This window comes from Ranitomeya variabilis, chromosome 2, assembly GCF_051348905.1.
Source record: "Ranitomeya variabilis isolate aRanVar5 chromosome 2, aRanVar5.hap1, whole genome shotgun sequence".
Taxonomy (NCBI): domain Eukaryota; kingdom Metazoa; phylum Chordata; class Amphibia; order Anura; family Dendrobatidae; genus Ranitomeya; species Ranitomeya variabilis.
Window position 1 is genome coordinate 1,038,227,626 of NC_135233.1, and position 20,271 is coordinate 1,038,247,896.

General features: G+C 44.9%; 1 protein-coding gene across 4 annotated transcripts in view; it reads left to right on the plus strand.

Annotated features, from left to right (window-relative positions):
- ASAP2 (ArfGAP with SH3 domain, ankyrin repeat and PH domain 2) overlaps positions 1–19,450 on the plus strand; it is a 216,678-nt gene extending 197,228 nt beyond the window's left edge. For all 4 annotated transcript variants that reach the window (XM_077291399.1, XM_077291397.1, XM_077291396.1 and 1 more), the window contains 5 exons: positions 720–882; positions 2,220–2,284; positions 3,325–3,428; positions 17,344–17,466; positions 18,868–19,450. In XM_077291399.1, the coding sequence (XP_077147514.1) occupies positions 720–882; positions 2,220–2,284; positions 3,325–3,428; positions 17,344–17,466; positions 18,868–18,942 (530 nt within the window). In that variant the 3' untranslated portion in view covers positions 18,943–19,450. The remainder of the gene's footprint in view (positions 1–719; positions 883–2,219; positions 2,285–3,324; positions 3,429–17,343; positions 17,467–18,867) is intronic.
- The last annotated feature ends 821 nt before the right edge of the window (positions 19,451–20,271 follow it).

The following is a 20,271-nucleotide window of genomic DNA, read 5'->3' on the forward strand; positions in this document are numbered from 1 at the left end:
GGTTTTTGTGATCTCTTATGGCTTGCAATACAGAACAGAGTGGGTACTACTTCCATAATCCCCCTCCTTCTTTACCTGACTCTTCCCACATGACTGCTGACTAGTTGATCTTCTGTTTTCTAAAGTTGCACAGTGCCATGATCCGAAAAAAGTATGGTTAGTATGGCAACTGGCTCTGTTAGCCTCATAGTCTCCTTCAAGTTCCTAGAAAGTGGGCAGTAATATGGTACAGTAAAGGGAGCTCACATCCAGGGATCACCATTAGGCCCATGACAACCCCCCATTCATTATGGTTTCCTTTTGTTATGCTTCTCTCGTTCCTTACATTTTGTACACATGAACGGAGCTTGGTCAAAAATTTCCATGTATCGTCTAGAGTTGGTGTAAATTGATTTGTGCTGCCTAATTGTAACATCAGGAATCTGTGACCGCTGGGCCGGAGCCGTGACAATCACCTCTTCCCTGATGGCATCTCCTGCTCCTCTCTTGATTAGCTGGCTTGGCAAAATTTCAGGCCAGATAGTAATATAAAGTAAAAAAATAAAAAGCCGTTGATGCCGATAGGTAAGAGGCGATTCCCACTGCTCAGATCCAGTATCTCTTTGCACCAACTCTTGTATCGTCCCATTAACATCCACGTTGCCTGAGTGATCAGCGCATTGTCTTTGTATGGTGTGTTATATATCTCAAATCTAAAAATGATTTTGCTTTTTCTGTAGACCCCCCTCCACCCCCTGTGGCAAAAACACCCAGTGTTATGGAAGCCTTGAGCCAGCAAACCAAACCGGTCCAGCCACCTGCGGTACCCCAGAACAAACCAGCACCCCCTCCAGTCCCACCACAGCCTCCCAACAGGCTGCAGCAAAAGAAGCTGGCTCCAGGGTGAGTATTAGGTTCATGCCATTCGACCATTTCAGGAAAAAGGTTTTTTCTTTTTTTTGTGTGGTGAAACCACAAAGCTATATTCCAGGATCAGATTTGTCGGCCTGTCGCTACAGTCTTGCACCTTAGATAGGTGGATGAACGCTGGTTTGGCCTCCAGCTAATCCCTTCTGCCTCCTCCATAAACATCAGTGTATCCTCGGCCGAGTCTTCGTCTTTCCCCAACATCTGTCTTTAAGGTACACGTGGGTAGTCCATATACTGACTGATCTTGGACTGGATCAGCTGAATTCTTCACTCCATTCAGTTATTATTGTAAATTTTGGGGAAAATCATTGAGTTAATTGTAAGTCATTCTACCTTAGACTCTACTTTGTGCTTAGTTTCTCAGTATTAACCCACTGGGCCATTCATCTATTAAATTGAACTATATTTTATGTAATGTATCACAAGATCACTTTTGGGTGCTTTACCTCGACAATGTTTTTTTTAGGGTGCACAGAAGTCTAAAGCTTTAAACCTAGTTCTCATGTCTCAGTGGGGTCTTCTACGCTGTGATCTTCTGTTCTGCTGATTCTCCAGATCTCTTACAGTAATTACAGTGGGGAAAATAAGTATTTGATACACTGCTGATTTTGCAAGTTTTCCACCTACAAAGAATGGAGAGGTCTGTAATTTTTATCACAGATACAGGTTCAACTGTGAGAGACAGAATCTAAAAATGAAAAACAGAAAATCACATTGTATGATTTTTACATAATTTGCATGTTATTACATGAAATAAATATTTGATACAATAGAAAAACAGAACTTAATGTTTGGTACAGACACCTTTGTTTGCGATTACAGAGGTCAGAAATACATGCAGCCGCACACTCAGGTCCCGAGTGCCGGGTATTGATGCGAAAGACTGGCGCAAGTTTCTCGCATTGCACTCGCAAGTGTGACCCCGGCCTTTAAGAATAACTAACAGATCTGAGAGAGCCAGAATTCTTGCTGGTTGGTAAATCATCAAATACTCATTTCATGCAATAATTCGCAAATTAATTATGTAAAAATCATACAATGTGATTTTCTGTATTTTTTTTTTTTTTTCTTAGGATTCTGTCTCTCACAGGTGAAGTGTACCTATGATAAAAATTACAGATCTCTCCATTCTTTGTAGGTGGGAAAACCTGCAAAATCAGCAGTGTATCAAATATTTATTTTTCCCACTGTACATAAACTAATCTTATGTTACAGGAATATCGTATAGGGTTATAATATGGCAGGCTTTCCACATCAGTGATTTAATTTGGCCAATTCTAATGTAATGTGTTTCTGATACATTTTACCAGGGTTGAGAAGCCTGCTCCGCCGGGTAAGATCCGGGCTGCGGCCACAACATCCTTACCGAATCCTGGTGAGTTCCCGACCCTCGTGTCTCCAAGTGAAGCATCATGATCCCCAATCACAGATGTGGCCATAACATTTTTAAGTTTTAATGATTGCATATATTTTATTTGGATCTCTGGCAGTGGTTTTACATTTACACGTGCTACATTCATACTAAAGACTTACGCTGGCCGTACACATTAGACCTATGTTGGACGACCCCACCGATATCTACAGATTCGACCTATGGTCTGATATATATGGGGGGAGCCGCCAAATAATGGTTGGTACAAATGTCGATCAGGCATATTCAATTTCAGACTACTAAGATATGTCGGTGGCTTTCTCATTGACAACACAGGAGCGCTTGGTTGAATGAGCGCTGGCTGTGTATGGGAAGAGTCGGCGGAGATGGCTGTCAGCCGAACGATCTTTAAGCCGACAGCCATCTGTGTATGGCCGGCCTTATGTACATACAATCACAAAAAGGCAGAATGTTAAGCTCTTACCCCCAACACAGAACCTGGAAAGTAAAAGGGCTTCCACCTGTTGTAGAACTTGTGTTGATTTTGTCTTGTGAGACAGAGGAACCACTTGGGCATGGGTGCGACCACAACTTTGTCACCTTTGATATAGGCCTCGTTCAGATGTCTGTTTGTTCACTTATGCAAAAAGTGTCCTCAGTGTTTGGTCAATGTCAATCTTTACTATCCGCGTTTCATCAGTGTTTTTCACCTGTATCTTCTAGAATCCTTATAATAGAACATTATTATTTTCTGTTAACTTTTTAGTATTTACTATTCCTACTGTTAATATATTTTGCTAAGAGTTTTGTGTTTGCTTTTTTATTAGTTAACTGAATTATTAATGCATTGATATTTAAATAGAAAGCGAATACTGACATAGTGTATACCGTACATGCTTTATTGGGTCTGGCTACATCCAGTATTAACGTGTTCGGGTCTGACCTGCTCAGATGTGATGCATCTGCTTTCTTATTTTATGGATGATTACATTTACATCGTTAATTATGTGATTAATCTTTTTTTTTTTTTGTCTTCTATGCAGCTGCTGGAGATGCATTGTCTGATGCCCCTTCTCAGCCTGGACCTAAGCCTGGTACCACAGTGCCTGTACAGCCACCCGCACCAATGCCACGCAAATCTCAACTGGCAAGTAACATAAGTGACAGAAGACTAAATCCTTGGTATATTTACTGATGAGCCCGCTCCATAATCGACAGACACCAGCTGTGTTATTCGGCTCCTTCCAATAGCAGCAGTGACTGGAGCTTGCTCTGATTACTGCTGTTCAACCACTTAAATGGTGCTGCTAATCTCTGACAGCTGTATTTAAAGGGAATGATTGTGTGGTGTAATCATTCCCGTGCCCTTCATCCCCCATTTTTCCCATGTCATGATCGCAGTGAGCCATTTCAGATGATGGGTCCGGTCTACTGAAGGCCACCATCTCTGCCATCTTGGTGCTCCTATAAAGCCCAGTCTGTGGTCGGGCTTCATAGATGATCAGTGATTGTTTGGTTGCTTGTATTATATATTGCAGTATACAGTACAATCTTGGGTTCCCTAAAGAAATAATATAAACATTGCATTTAAAAAAAAAAATGTAAACAAAAAATATATAAAGGAAAATCAAAACTTGAAAGTGTGGTGATCAAGATGAAATGCAACAAAAAGTTGTACAATGTAGTTCACATTATACATTCCTAACAAACACTATCTTAAACCATCTTATTGAGCTTTGTGTTCTGACCAAATAGAAAAGAACAGGGGAAGAAAGAATGAGAAATGAGAGCAATAAGGGAAAAAGGAAGGAGAGGAAGGTCAGATTCGGGGAAAGTCTGAAGGAGTAGTACTGGAGGGGAATTGGGGAAGGGTGGGGGACTGCGAAAGGAGAGGTGAAGAGATTCTCACCAAGATGGGAACTATTTGTATACATGAACATTTTTTTTTAAGTGAAAAAAATAAATTTAGAAAGTAAAAAAAGGTAAATCCCGAAAATGTTCGCTCTGTCAAAAGAGGGATTTTTGTGTACTCACCGTAAAATCCTTTTCTCCAAGCCATTCATTGGGGGACACAGACCATGTGGTGTATGCTGCTGCCTCTAGGAGGCTGACACTAAGTGATACAAAGAAAGTTAGCTCCTCCCCTGCAGTATACACCCTCCTGCTGGCTCTCAGCTAACCAGTTCGGTGTAACAGCAGTAGGGGATCAATAACAACAAATGAGCTTACGGCATGTCATATTATATATGAGAGTATAGCATAACATAATAAAACAAGCATAAGCTAATACCAGGGTGGGAGCTGTGTCCCCCAATGAATGGCTCGGAGGAAAGGATTTTACGGTGAGTACACAAAAATCCCTCTTTCTCCTTTGCCTCATTGGGGGACACAGACCTTCGGAAGGACGCCGTCCTCTAGACGTACCTGGTGGTGGCATGGGGGGTGGGGTTAGAACAGTTAATAATTTAAGAAAGAATAGAGGTACAGAGAGGAACATCAAGTGCATGTATACTAATGCCAGAAGCCTCTCCAACAAAATGGACGAATTCGAATTAATGTTGTTGGAGCATAATTATGACATGGTGGGGATATCTGAAACATGGCTGGATGAGAGCCATGACTGGGCTGTTAACTTGCAGGGTTATAGCCTTTTTAGAAATGACCGTACAGATAAGCGAGGGGGAGGGGTGTGTCTGTATGTAAAATCGTCCTTAAAACCCATCCGGCGTGATAATATAGGTGAATCTAATGAAAATGTAGAGTCCCTGTGGGTGGAGATAAGGGGAGGGGGAACAAATAATAAATTACTGATAGGGGTTTGTTATAAATCTCCAAAAATAATGGAAGCAATGGAGAATATCCTTGTAAAGCAAATAGATGAAGCTGCGACTCAAGGAGAAGTCATTATTATTGGGGACTTCAACTACCCTGAAATAGATTGGGGAACAGAAACCTGCAGTTCCAGCAAAGGTAATCAGTTTTTGACAACTATGAGAGACAATTACCTTTCACAACTGGTTCAGGACCCAACAAGAAGGGGGGCACTGCTAGACCTAATATTAACCAACAGGCCAGACCGCATAGCAAATATAAGGGTTGGGGGTCACTTGGGGAATAGTGATCACAAAATAATAAGTTTTAGTGTATCCTTTAATAAGAGGTGTAGTAGAGGGGTGACAAGGACACTAAACTTCAGGAGGGCAAATTTCCAATGGATGAGAGATGATCTTGGTGCAATTAACTGGGACAATATCCTGAGACATAAAAATACACAAAGAAAATGGGAGATGTTTATTAGCATCCTGGATAGGACCTGTGCACAGTATATACCGTATGGGAATAAACATACTAGAAATAGGAGGAAACCAATATGGCTAAATAGAGCTGTAAGGGGCGCAATAAGGGACAAAAAGAAAGCATTTAGAGAATTAAAGGAAGTAGGTAGTGAGGAGGCATTAAACAAATACAGAAAATTAAATAAATTCTGTAAAAAGCAAATCAAGGCAGCAAAAATTGAGACAGAGAGACTCATTGCCAGAGAGAGTAAAAATAATCCCAAAATATTCTTTAAGTACATTAATAGTAAGAAACTAAAAAATGAAAGTGTTGCCCCCCTTAAAAATAGTCTGGGGGAAATGGTGGAGGAGGATGAGGAAAAAGCCAATATGCTAAATGACTTTTTTTCATCAGTATTTACACAAGAAAATCCCATGGCAGACAATATGATCAGTGATAACAAAAATTCCCCATTAAGTGTCACCTGCTTACCCCAGCAGGAAGTACGGCGGCGTCTAAAATTCACTAAAATTGACAAATCTCCGGGCCCGGATGGGATACACCCCCGAGTACTGCAGGAATTAAGTACAGTCATTGATAGACCATTATTTTTAATCTTTAAAGAGTCCATAATAACAGGGTCTGTACCACAGGACTGGCGTATAGCAAATGTGGTGCCAATATTCAAAAAGGGGACAAAAACTGAACTCGGAAATTATAGGCCAGTAAGCTTAACCTCTACTGTGGGTAAAATCCTGGAGGGCATTCTAAGGGATACTATACTGGAGTATCTGAAGAGGAATAACCTCATGACCCAGTATCAGCACGGGTTTACTAGGGACCGTTCATGTCAGACTAATCTGATCAGCTTCTATGAAGAGGTAAGTTCCGGACTGGACCAAGGGAACCCTGTAGATGTAGTGTATATGGACTTTTCAAAAGCTTTTGATACCGTGCCACAGAAAAGGTTGATACATAAAATGAGAATAATGGGGATAGGGGAAAATATGTGTAAGTGGGTTGAGAGCTGGCTCAGGGATAGGAAACAAAGGGTGGTTATTAATGGAGCACACTCGGACTGGGTCGCGGTTAGCAGTGGGGTACCACAGGGGTCAGTATTGGGCCCTCTTCTTTTTAACATATTTATTAATGACCTTGTAGGGGGCATTCAGAGTAGAATTTCAATATTTGCAGATGACACTAAACTCTGCAGGGTAATCAATACAGGGGAGGACAATTTTATATTACAGGATGATTTATGTAAACTAGCAGCTTGGGCTGATAAATGGCAATTTAATGGGGATAAATGTAAGGTCATGCACTTGGGTAGAAGTAATAAGATGTATAACTATGTGCTTAATTCTAAAACTCTGGGCAAAACCGTCAATGAAAAAGACCTGGGTGTATGGGTGGATGACAAACTCATATTCAGTGGCCAGTGTCAGGCAGCTGCTACAAAGGCAAATAAAATAATGGGATGCATTAAAAGAGGCATAGATGCTCATGAGGAGAACATAATTTTACCTCTATACAAGTCACTAGTGCGACCACACTTAGAATACTGTGCACAGTTCTGGTCTCCGGTGTATAAGAAAGACATAGCTGAACTGGAGCGGGTGCAGAGAAGAGCGACCAAGGTTATTAGAGGACTGGGGGGTCTGCAATACCAAGATAGGTTATTACACTTGGGTCTGTTTAGTTTGGAAAAACGAAGACTAAGGGGTGATCTTATTTTAATGTATAAATATATGAGGGGACAATACAAAGACCTTTCTGATGATCTTTTTAATCATAGACCTGAGACAGGGACAAGGGGGCATCCTCTACGTCTGGAGGAAAGAAGGTTTAAGCATAATAACAGACGCGGATTCTTTACTGTAAGAGCAGTGAGACTATGGAACTCTCTGCCGTATGATGTTGTAATGAGTGATTCATTACTTAAATTTAAGAGGGGACTGGATGCCTTTCTTGAAAAGTATAATGTTACGGGGTATATATACTAGATTCATTGATAGGGCGTTCATCCAGGGAACTAGTCTGACTGCCGTATGTGGAGTCGGGAAGGAATTTTTTTCCCCAATGTGGAGCTTACTCTTTGCCACATGGGTTTTTTTTTTGCCTTCCTCTGGATCAACATGTTAGGGCATGTTAGGTTAGGCTATGGGTTGAACTAGATGGACTTAAAGTCTTCCTTCAACCTTAATAACTATGTAGCTATGTAACTACCTACTCAGAGCACTCACTTCGTCCGGAATATGGGGAACTCATTCCATTTTGTGGACTGGTGCCGAAAGAGATGAGGGAAGAACTATGCCCTCATAACAGTGGTAATACAATACCACCTTGGTATCAAGGGACGGGGATGGCCTGAGGACAACCTTGCCTTGAAGGAAATAAGGGAAAAAAGTCTGAAAGGACAGAGCAGTTAGCACCGAAGACTCGTCAGGATGAGGATATCGCAGAGAAAAAAGGGACGACCTTCCCTGATAGTAAGGTCTGTCCGGATCAAAAAAAGTCTACTGTAAGACTCCTAGGACCATAGTGGAAGGGGAGTTATGGAAACTGGTACCACGGAAGAACCAGAGCATGCAGTGCGATGGCTCTTGGATCTCAAGGCCGAATCAGGAACTTGAGTACATAGGCTATCAGTCTGGATGCCATCCGAACTACAACTGGAGAGCTCCAGTGAAGGCAGGTCTGATGGAAGACTTCCTGGTGGTGAAGTTCCCACTCACTTGAGGCGAAACCCTGACGGCTGAATATGTTCGCCGCCCAGAGTTATACTCCTGGGATATGTACTGCCGAGATCACCGAATGATAGATCTCAGCCCATCAGAGAATGTGAGATACCTCGGCCATGGCGCCTGAACGTGGGTACCTGCTAGATGATTGACGTATGGCACAGCCGTGGCATTGTCCAATTGAATTCAGATGGGTTGACCCGCCAGAAGGCAGTGGACCTACTGTAGGACTACCGTTTGGATCTCCAGAGCAATGATCGGGAGAAGAGGACTGGCATTGGAAGTTACTAGTAACCATGGAACCGGGAGAAAGGCCCTGGATGAAGAAGGAGCTCAGAGACTATCGTCTGAAAGTCTTTGACTTGCTGAAAACAAGCGGAGCAAAGGAAACTGCTTCCATTGTCGTCACTATTTTTCCTCAGAACCCTCCAGGCAAATCAAATGAAATGAGGGGATGAGTGATCAAGTGCGCGGGCTCCCTGTTGAAGGGCCATGACCTTGTCTGGAGGGAGAATTACCATCCTTCTGGAAGTGTACCGGATCATCCTCAAAAAGGATATCTGCTGGGCTGGAAATGAGGAGAACTTGTCTAAGTCTAGCCGCCAGCCCAGGTGAGAGGGTATTGCAAGTGATATAGACTACTTAGCGTTGTACTGGAAGTGCGGCTAGAAAGTCGGCCAAACAGGGCAGGACGACCATGCCTCTAGGGTGCAAGAGGAACATGACAGCCACCATGAGCCTTGCGAACACTGGGTGCGGTAGCAAGGCCGAAGACAAAGGCGTGACTTGAAAATGCTGCTCACCAAGGGAAAAGCGAAGACATTTTTGAAGAGGGTAAGCATCCCAAATGTCGATGGATGCCAGAAACTCCACCTTTTTCTGTTGAAGTAATGGCTGAGTGGAGGAACTCCATTTGAAGGAGGAGAACCTTGTGAAAGGTTGTTAGAAGTTTGAGGTCCAGGATCGGTCCTACTTCTCCTTCCCCTTTTTGGAACCAAGATCCCTTAGATCTAGACTGTCCTGGACAACCCTTCCACTGCTGGTCGGGGCTGTAGGAACGTACGATCCTTTGTTAGTCTCCCGCTCAAAAGATTTGATTGACCAGTCGTACTGTCTTCAGGAAAGGGTTGATGGTGTGAATCAAAGTAGTTAAGGTCTCCAGTCAGGAGACCATTGCTCTAGCAATCCATGCGGCGGCTAGGGAGGGTAGAGCGCCTGGATGCAGAAGCGGAGACATGGAGGCGACACTCTATGTGCCCGTCTGTTTATGGTGTGGGGAGATCGGTGCCCTTTAAAGGGTCCGTTGCCTTAAAAATCAGACCAGAGGCTTCTGTCCAGTGAGTCGCATATCCGGACTGGATGGCAAATGCTCTACGAGGGAGTTTAGTCTCCTTATGAGGGACACTGCGTAGTCTAGAGCAGGACCGGAGTTTTCGTCAATGTGCAGAGATTAGTTGATGATATAAATAGGAGAGTTCATCCTTTACTGAAGCTCTGGAAAGTCCAGGTCCAAGGCAATATCCGATCCCTGTTCAGAGTCTTGTTCTCAGCAAATTCTTGGAGATCATGAAATGAAAACTTCCGTTTTCTAGATGCCTGTACGTTTCTAGAATACTCGCGGCCCCTGCTAGCCGACAGATCCCATGTAGGAGAGGCACCATGTATATCGATCCTGTGAGCACTCCGAGCCACGGAGGGATCACTGAGGGATTCAATCTCTTGGTCAGAGAAACCATGGGTTGCGGCAGTGACGAAGTCCACTGAGGGGGACTAGGTACTCTGGGATAAACTGGGATCAGCGGCGGAAGGGCTCCTTATTTATGACCAGCTTCGGATTGGCCATGTGCCTTTAAGACCAGGGAATACTGGTCGTGTGCCTTTAAGACCAGGGAATACTGGTCGTGTGCCTTTAAGACCAGGGAATACTGGTCGTGTGCCTTTAAGACCAGGGAATACTGGTCGTGTGCCTTTAAGACCAGGGAATACTGGTCGTGTGCCTTTAAGACCAGGGAATACTGGTCGTGTGCTTTTAAGACCAGGGAATACTGGTCGTGTGCCTTTAAGACCAGGGAATACTGGTCGTGTGCCTTTAAGACCAGGGAATACTGGTCGTGTGCCTTTAAGACCAGGGAATACTGGTCGTGTGCCTTTAAGACCAGGGAATACTGGTCGTGTGCCTTTAAGACCAGGGAATACTGGTCGTGTGCTTTTAAGACCAGGGAATACTGGTCGTGTGCCTTTAAGACCAGGGAATACTGGTCGTGTGCCTTTAAGACCAGGGAATACTGGTCGTGTGCCTTTAAGACCAGGGAATACTGGTCGTGTGCCTTTAAGACCAGGGAATACTGGTCGTGTGCTTTTAAGACCAGGGAATACTGGTCGTGTGCCTTTAAGACCAGGGAATACTGGTCGTGTGCCTTTAAGACCAGGGAATGCTGGTCGTGTGCCTTTAACTCCTTTACCCCCAAGGGTGGTTTGCACGTTAATGACCATGCCAATTTTTACAATTCTGACCACTGTCCCTTTATGAGGTTATAACTCTGGAACGCTTCAACGGATCCCGGTGATTCTGACACTGTTTTCTCGTGACATATTGGGCTTTATGATAGTAGTAAAATTTCTTTGATATTACCTGCATTTATTTGTGAAAAAAATGGAAATTTGGCAAAAATTTTGAAAATTTCGCAATTTTCCAACCTTGAATTGTTATGCCCTTAAATCACAGAGATATGTCACACAAAATACTTAGTAACATTTCCCACATGTCTACTTTACATCAGCACAATTTTGGAACTAAATTTTTTTTTTTGTAAGGGAGTTATAAGGGTTAAAAGTTGACCAGCAATTTCTCATTTTTACAACATCATTTTTTTTAGGGACCACTTCACATTTGAAGTCATTTTGAGGGGTCTATATAATAAAAAATACCCAAGTGTGACACCATTCTAAAAACTGCACCCCTCAAGGTGCTCAAAACTGCATTCAAGAAGTCTATTAACCCTTCAGGTGTTTCACAGGAATTTTTGGAATGTTTAAAAAAAAAAAATGAACATTTAACTTTTTTTCACCAAAAATTTACTTCAGCTCCAATTTGTTTTATTTTACCAAGGGTAACAGGAGAAAATGGACCCCAAAAGTTGTTGTACAATTTGTCCTGAGTACGCCGATACCCGACATGTGGGGGTAAACCACTGTTTGGGCGCATGGCAGAGCTCGGAAGGGAAGGAGCGCCATTTGACTTTTCAATGCAAAATTGACTGGAATTGAGATGGGACGCCATGTTGCATTTGGAGAGCCCCTGATGTGCCTAAACATTGAAACCCCCCACAAGTGACACCATTTTGGAAAGTAGACCCCTAAGGAACTTATCTAGATGTGTGGTGAGCACTTTGACCCACCAAGTGCTTCACAGAAGTTTATAATGTAGAGCCACATTGTTTTCCCACAAATTATTTTTTAGCCCCCAGTTTTGTATTTTCCCAAGGGTAACAGGAGAAACTGGACCCCAAAAGTTGTTGTACAATTTGTCCTGAGTACGCTGATACCCCATATGTGGAGGGAACCACCGTTTGGGCGCATTTGAGCTCGGAAGGGAAGGAGCGCCATTTGGAATGCAGACTTAGATGGATTGGTCTGCAGGCGCCACATTGCATTTGCAGAGCCCCTGATGTAACTAAACAGTAGAAATCCCCCACAAGTGACCCCATATTGGAAACTAGACCCCCAAGGAACTTATCTAGATGTGTTGTGAGAACTTTGAACCCCCAGGTGTTTCACTACAGTTTATAACGCAGAGCCGTGAAAATAATAAAAAAAAATTTTCCACAAAAATTATTTTTTAGCCCCCAGTTTTGTATTTTCCCAAGGGTAACAGGAGAAATTGGACCCCAAAAGTTGTTGTAAAAATTTGCCCTGAGTACGCGGATACCCCATATGTTGGGGTAAACCCCTGTTTGGGCACACGGGAGAGCTCGGAAGGGAAGGAGCACTGTTTTACTTTTTCAACGCAGAATTGGCTGGAATTGAGATCGGACGCCATGTCGCGTTTGGAGAGCCCCTGATGTGCCTAAACAGCGGAAACCCCCAATTATAACTGAAACCCTAATCCAAACACATCCCTAACCCTAATCTCAACGGTAACCCTAACCTCACCCCTATCCCTGACACACCCCTAACCCTAATCCTAACCCTATTACAAACCGTAAATGTAATCCAAACCCTAACTTTAGCCCCAACCCTAACTGTAGCCCTAACCCTAACCCTAATGGGAAAATGGAAATAAATACATTTTTTTAATTTTTCCCTAACTAAGGGGGTGATGAAGGGGGGTTTGATTTACTTTTATACCGGGTTTTTTAGCGGATGTTTATGATTGGCAGCCGTCACACACTAAAAGACGCTTTTTATTGCAAAAAAATATTTTTTGCGTTACCACATTTTGAGAGCTATAATTTTTCCATATTTTGGTCCACAGTCATGTGAGGTCTTGTTTTTTGCGGGACGAGTTGTCTTTTTATTAGTAACATTTTCGGACACGTGACCATTTTTGATCGCTTTTTATTCCGATTTCTGTGAGGCAGAATGATCAAAAACCAGCTATTCATGAATTTATTTTGGGGGGCGTTTATACCGTTCCGCGTTTGGTAAAATGGATAAAGCGGTTTTATTCTTCGGGTCAGTACGATTACAGTGATACCTCATTTATATCATTTTTTATGTTTTGGCTCTTTTATACGATAAAAACTATTTTTATAGAAAAAAGAATTATTTTTGCATCGCTTTATTCTGAGGACTAACTTTTTATTTTTTCGCTGATGATGCTGTATCGCGGCTCGTTTTTTGCGGGACAAGATGACGTTTTCAGTGGTACCATGGTTATTTATATCCGTCTTTTTGATCGTGTGTTATTCCACTTTTTGTTGCGGTATGATAATAAAGCGTTGTTTTTTGCCTTGGGTTTTTTTTTTTTGTTTTTTTTTTTTACGGTGTTCACTGAAGGGGTTAACTAGTGGGACCGTTTTGTAGGTCGGGTGGTTACGGACGCGGCGATATACTAAATGTGTGTACTTTTTATTGTTTTTTTTGTTTTTTTAATTTAGATAAAGGAATGTATTTATTGGAACAATATATTTTTTTTTATTATTTATTTAGGTTTTTTTTTTTTTTTTCCACACATGTAATTTTTTTTTTTTTTTTTACTTTGCCCCAAGGAGGGACATCACAGTAAAGTGACAGATCGCTGATCTGACACTTTGCTGTGCACGGTGTCAGATCAGCGAACTGACATGCACAGCAGTGAGGCTTCCCGGCGCCTGCTCTGAGCAGGCGCTGTGAAGCCACCACCCTGTAGGACCCGGATGCAGCCCCGTGGCCATTTTGGATCCGGGAACTGCAGGGAGGAGATGCTCGGTACAAGGTGAGGTTTATTGCAGCGTGGACAGAGCAGGGATAGAGGGCTAAACCTCAATCCCTTTGTTCGGGAGATGGAGAGGAACCGTCCGCCTCCTTGTGCCATCCGCTTTCACAGTGGTGGGACAGTGGGGGCTGCTCGGACGCCATAGAGAGGGGCCTCTGTACATCCACGGAGTTCAGCCCCCGGGTGGACAGGGCCAGTTGTCCGGCATTAGGCCTGGCTCCAGGAGAGGATACATGGAGGCGAAACTCCATGTGGTCGCCTGCTGCTGGTGTGGGGAGATCGGGACCGTGAAGGCACCATCGCCCCTGAAGTTAGCTGGGCGGGGCTCCGGCGGTTGGCGGGGATTTCAACTGCGGCCTAGTCCGGCTGAAAAAGCCGGGGACCAAATGTCGGCGGGCTGCGACGTAGCGCCAAATGATTGCCGCTGGCGTCCAGCCAGCGGCACCTCTCCCCAGGGTCCAGGACCGCACCTTCCCACGCAGGCAGCGTGAGGAAGGAAACTACTCACCGCCACCGAGCAGAGATGCATCCTCCATTGCTAGGGAATAAGCTCAATCGATCCTCCCTTTGCCGGGGGATGGAGAGCCTCTGTCCATCTTCATATGTGCCTGCCGCAGGGGACTTACAGATACGCCTGCCGCAGGGGACTTACAGATACGCCTGCCGCAGGGGACTTACAGATACGCCTGCCGCAGGGGACTTACAGATACGCCTGCCGCAGGGGACTTACAGATACGCCTGCCGCAGGGGACTTACAGATACGCCTGCCGCAGGGGTCTTAGATACGCCTGCCGCAGGGGACTTACAGATACGCCTTCCGCAGGGGACTTACAGATACGCCTTCCGCAGGGGACTTACAGATACGCCTTCCGCAGGGGACTTACAGATACGCCTGCCGCAGGGGACTTACAGATACGTCTGCCGCAGGGGACTTACAGATACGCCTTCCGCAGGGGACTTACAGATACGCCTGCCGCAGGGGACTTACAGATACGCCTGCCGCAGGGGACTTACAGATACGCCTTCCGCAGGGGACTTACAGATACGCCTGCCGCAGGGGACTTACAGATACGCCTGCCGCAGGGGACTTACAGATACGCCTGCCGCAGGGGACTTACAGATACGCCTGCCGCAGGGGACTTACAGATACGCCTGCCGCAGGGGACTTACAGATACGCCTGCCGCAGGGGACTTACAGATACGCCTGCCGCAGGGGACTTACAGATACGCCTGCCGCAGGGGACTTAGATATGCCTGCCGCAGGGGACTTACAGATACGCCTTCCGCAGGGGACTTACAGATACGCCTTCCGCAGGGGACTTACAGATACGCCTTCCGCAGGGGACTTACAGATACGCCTGCCGCAGGGGACTTACAGATACGTCTGCCGCAGGGGACTTACAGATACGCCTGCCGCAGGGGACTTACAGATACGCCTGCCGCAGGGGACTTAAAGATACGCCTGCCGCAGGGGACTTACAGATACGCCTGCCGCAGGGGACTTACAGATACGCCTGCCGCAGGGGACTTACAGATACGCCTGCCGCAGGGGTCTTAGATACGCCTGCCGCAGGGGACTTACAGATACGCCTTCCGCAGGGGACTTACAGATACGCCTTCCGCAGGGGACTTACAGATACGCCTTCCGCAGGGGACTTACAGATACGCCTGCCGCAGGGGACTTACAGATACGTCTGCCGCAGGGGACTTACAGATACGCCTTCCGCAGGGGACTTACAGATACGCCTGCCGCAGGGGACTTACAGATACGCCTGCCGCAGGGGACTTACAGATACGCCTTCCGCAGGGGACTTACAGATACGCCTGCCGCAGGGGACTTACAGATACGCCTGCCGCAGGGGACTTACAGATACGCCTGCCGCAGGGGACTTACAGATACGCCTGCCGCAGGGGACTTACAGATACGCCTGCCGCAGGGGACTTACAGATACGCCTGCCGCAGGGGACTTACAGATACGCCTGCCGCAGGGGACTTACAGATACGCCTGCCGCAGGGGACTTAGATACGCCTGCCGCAGGGGACTTACAGATACGCCTTCCGCAGGGGACTTACAGATACGCCTTCCGCAGGGGACTTACAGATACGCCTTCCGCAGGGGACTTACAGATACGCCTGCCGCAGGGGACTTACAGATACGTCTGCCGCAGGGGACTTACAGATACGCCTTCCGCAGGGGACTTACAGATACGCCTGCCGCAGGGGACTTACAGATACGCCTGCCGCAGGGGACTTACAGATACGCCTGCCGCAGGGGACTTACAGATACGCCTGCCACAGGGGACTTACAGATACGCCTGCCGCAGGGGACTTACAGATACGCCTGCCGCAGGGGACTTACAGATACGCCTGCCGCAGGGGACTTACAGATACGCCTGCCGCAGGGGACTTACAGATACGCCTGCCGCAGGGGACTTACAGATACGCCTGCCGCAGGGGACTTACAGATACGCCTGCCGCAGGGGACTTACAGATACGCCTGCCGCAGGGGACTTACAGATACGCCTGCCGCAGGGGGCTTACGGCTACTTTGGGGACTACAAGACGCCAAGGTGAGGGCTTGAATGCAGAGGATCCCGGGAGATGCACATAAGAGGTATACTCTATGTGCTCGCCATCTTACGGGGGGGAGATCGGGACCGTATAGGAACCGTCGCCCTAGCGTAGATTAGGCGTGCCCCAGTCGTCGCAGGAAAGGTACGGGGAGGTATTCTCGCCGTGCTCACCTGTTGATGGTTCGGGGGAGAGCGGACCCTAGAAAGGAATCCGTCGCCCCCTTCACTCCGTTAATTAAAAAATAAAAATTTATAGAAAATAAAATAAAAAATGTTGGGGTCTGAAAACAGACCCAAGTGCCTCCTACAGACATTAAGCAAGAACTGGTTAGCTGAGAGCCAGCAGGAGGGTGTATACTACAGGGGAGGAGCGAACTTTCTTTGTATCACTTAGTGTCAGCCTCCTAGTGGCAGCAGTAGCATAACACCCACGGTCTGTGTCCCCCAATGAGGCGAAGGAGAAATATAAATTTAAGCAAACAACAAAAACACAATGCCAGAGTTAGATTTTTTTTTTCAGTCGCTTTGCTGTTGATAAAAAAAATTGCAATAAAAAGTGATCAAAGCATAGTGTCTAATCCAAAATGTTTTCAGTAAAAGGCAAAGCGTCTGCAGGCAAAAGAGGAAGCGCTCACATAGCTCCAGCGACAAAAAAATAAGCTACAGGTCTCAGAAAATAGTGTGACAATCAATACTTTTCTCTACAAAGTTTTTAAGCTACTAAAATACACACACACACACACACACACACACACACACACACACACACACACACACACACACTTGCTATCTCCACAATTGCACTGATCTGGAGACTCATATTGGCAGCTAACAAAAAAAAAAAAAACAAGACAATGGCGGAATTGAGTTGTTGTTTTTTCTATGTCGCAGTTCCATCCTCCTCCTCCATGTCACATCTATCACTGGTGAGACTCCCGGGGTGCCTGGCCAAATATGGAAGATCCACCAAATATATAAATTCATAGAAATGGGTAATTTGGTTTCTTCTTGGGTTTCCAGCACTAGTTATAATTTCATATTCTCTGTTTTTACAGGTGAAGATGAAGCCGAAGAGGGTGAAAGCAATATATAACTGTTCCGCTGACAATCCAGATGAACTGACCTTTACAGAAGGAGAGATCATTGTGGTGGATGGAGAAGAGGACCATGAGTGGTGGGTAAGTGGTCACGTCTGTCTCTACAGCTGTATAGTGGCTGCCTGAGATGAGGGAGACCAGGGCTGGACTGGTATAATGATTGGTGAGTGGTATAGATTTATCATCGCCATAAGCGGCGTGGAGGATTAGCTACTAAGCAGGAGGCACCATGGGATCAATGAGGTTGGAGATAGAAGTTCTGATCAAAGATGACTTCTCCTGTTCCTTATTGGTGGAATGCAAAATTAATGGGAAATCCTTTACATCCCGGCACAAAACAATAATTATCTCCTGCCTAGACCATAGAAGGGTCTACTACCAACCACCCAAAAGAGAATGGCACCAACTGGAGACCAGCAGTCCTCAGTCACAATCTTTTGGACAGATGTCTTCTTCCTCTTCAGTTTCCCTCTGTTGAGGCTGCATGCTCTGCACAGCTTTCTAAGGCCAGCCCAACTTCTGGATTGGTGGAGGGTTACAGAAAAAAACGGGATTACCAAAGCCCATAGTCCACGCTACTTTGCTAGAAATTTCCACCTCTCTGGGATTCCTTATACCTCACCTAGCTATTCATGGATGACATAATGACTTCCTGGAGCTCAGGATATATATGAGAGGAATCTTGGGGAAATGCAGCAATCTCTGACCACTTGTCACCTCACATCATGAAGAAGTGAAGAATAAAATAGTGCCTGTCCAGGGGTAGGATATATTAGGCAGCAAGTGAACACAAGTTGATGCAATGGAAGCAGGACAGGGGGATAAGCATATTGATCTGGATGGGTGCCCCATGAAAAAATACAGGTTTAAAGGTTCTGCTGCTTACATCTTGGTGCTGGAAACCACAGGACACATTTGGAGCCTTTTTGGCGGAAAAGTGGGTTTACACAATGTTGAAATCATTTTGAGGTTAAAAGGGTTGGGCTACCATCTTATTTATGTTTATTTATGAAGAAAATTGCAGGTTTTAACTTTTTTTAATTTACTTGTATGAAATATAATGCATGGTAATAAAGATATTTATGTTTTATCATAAAGCTGGTGCCCTATGGAATTAGTAGCAATGCCTGAAATGTGGCTGTGTGTATATAACTAGGTGGCCGAGCACGTGCAGAGTTTAGCTCCCACCTGAAGAAGACCGTGTTCCCCGTCGAAATGTGTTGTGGTTAAACTATACATGTTCATTCAGCGCTCGTGGGACCAATCTTTTCCCGATAACAAGAACTATAGCTCAGTCGTCACTGACATAAAGCCTAGTTTAGGGGACTGGCCCTTCCTCCTAATGCCGGTAACCGCTCAGTAACATCATTTGTTTTCCCATTTATGATTTTTATCTATTTTACCAATATTGCCACCATGATAAATGACGTGCTGTATAATGTGCTTTATGGACTAATATCTCCATTATTGCCTCGCTGACAGATCGGACACATAGACGGCGAGCCGTCCCGCAGAGGAGCCTTTCCTGTGTCTTTCGTGCACTTCTTTGCTGAATAAGCCATCCAGTACTGCGGGCATATCTGTGCCCGTCAGGAAGCCTTCCACAGGAGCCAGAGCCACGGAGACCCCCACACCAGAGCCTGTGACCAGCGCCCACTGCGAATCCTCCTATGCACTGACTTACGCTGGGACTCTCCCATCCAATGTATATTTATTCTTCCTTTTGAGGAAATATGTTGCCAATCGGATGTAGATATTCCTGTTAAACACTATAGATTTCCGCCCTCTCCTCCCTCTCGTACTGCGTCTTTTGTACCATCCTGGCTTTCTATGACCAGTGGTTTATAAAAGCTGTCTCTACTCCTCCATCCTCTGGAGCTGGATTACATTGCAGGGCAATGCACTGTACACTCACCTGCAGCTAAATGGTTAATGACTCCTCGGAATACATTGTTGTTTTTCTACGTACTGTAATTAACTTTACTTTTTTTATGGAACTAATCGTTTAGCTCTGTGTGATTTGCTAATAAATAACCAGACCAATCCAATAAATCTCTATACTGCCTACCTGGAAGTTATTTGTACATCACAGTTCCTTTATCTACGGCACACTACATTGCGGCCATTACTGACCTTTTCAGGGGACTCTAAACCATACACGCGCTTGTTAGAAATCAGTCTGGATGGAAACCACGTGAACTCGACTGAATGCGTGTTTTTTGCATAGATCGACCATTTTGACCAAAATTTAATAGACCTTGCCAAATAATTTACAGTCAAAGTGCGCCGCCAAGAATGTCTGTCTATGCAATCAAATCACCTTTGAGGTTTTTTTTTTTTACTTAATTACATGTATTTAGTACCAAAAAATCAATATTGGATTTAATTAAAAGTGTTGCAGTTTTGGCTTTTCCAGGTTGTTTTCTTACACATTCATCTATGATGTTGGATTCGGCTTCTCTCAGATGACGAAGCCAAAACCTGCTGACGGATTCCCTTTACGTAGAAGTCCTATCACCCACCACCTTTCCACTCACAATCTTACACACCAACTTCACTATTCCGCAATATTATCTTCAGTTCTATTCGTCATTTGTTCTGTCTTTTCACTAAACTAAATCATCCCCCAAATTATATTCACACTAAATAAAACTTTTCCTCCTAATTGCCTTTCGGCACATTAACCGGCAGAGTCACATTGATCCATGTATCTTCCTCATCGACATATTATCTTACCTACCCTTCCGCTTCGTCCCACTTCTCCCCTTGCTACACAATTCATAAGGTGGTATTAGTATTATTTTCACACAAAATCATTCTTCTTTGTGTGTTCTCATTATTTTACTCTTATGCGAATTATATATTTAATAATTTCCCCCCCCCCCA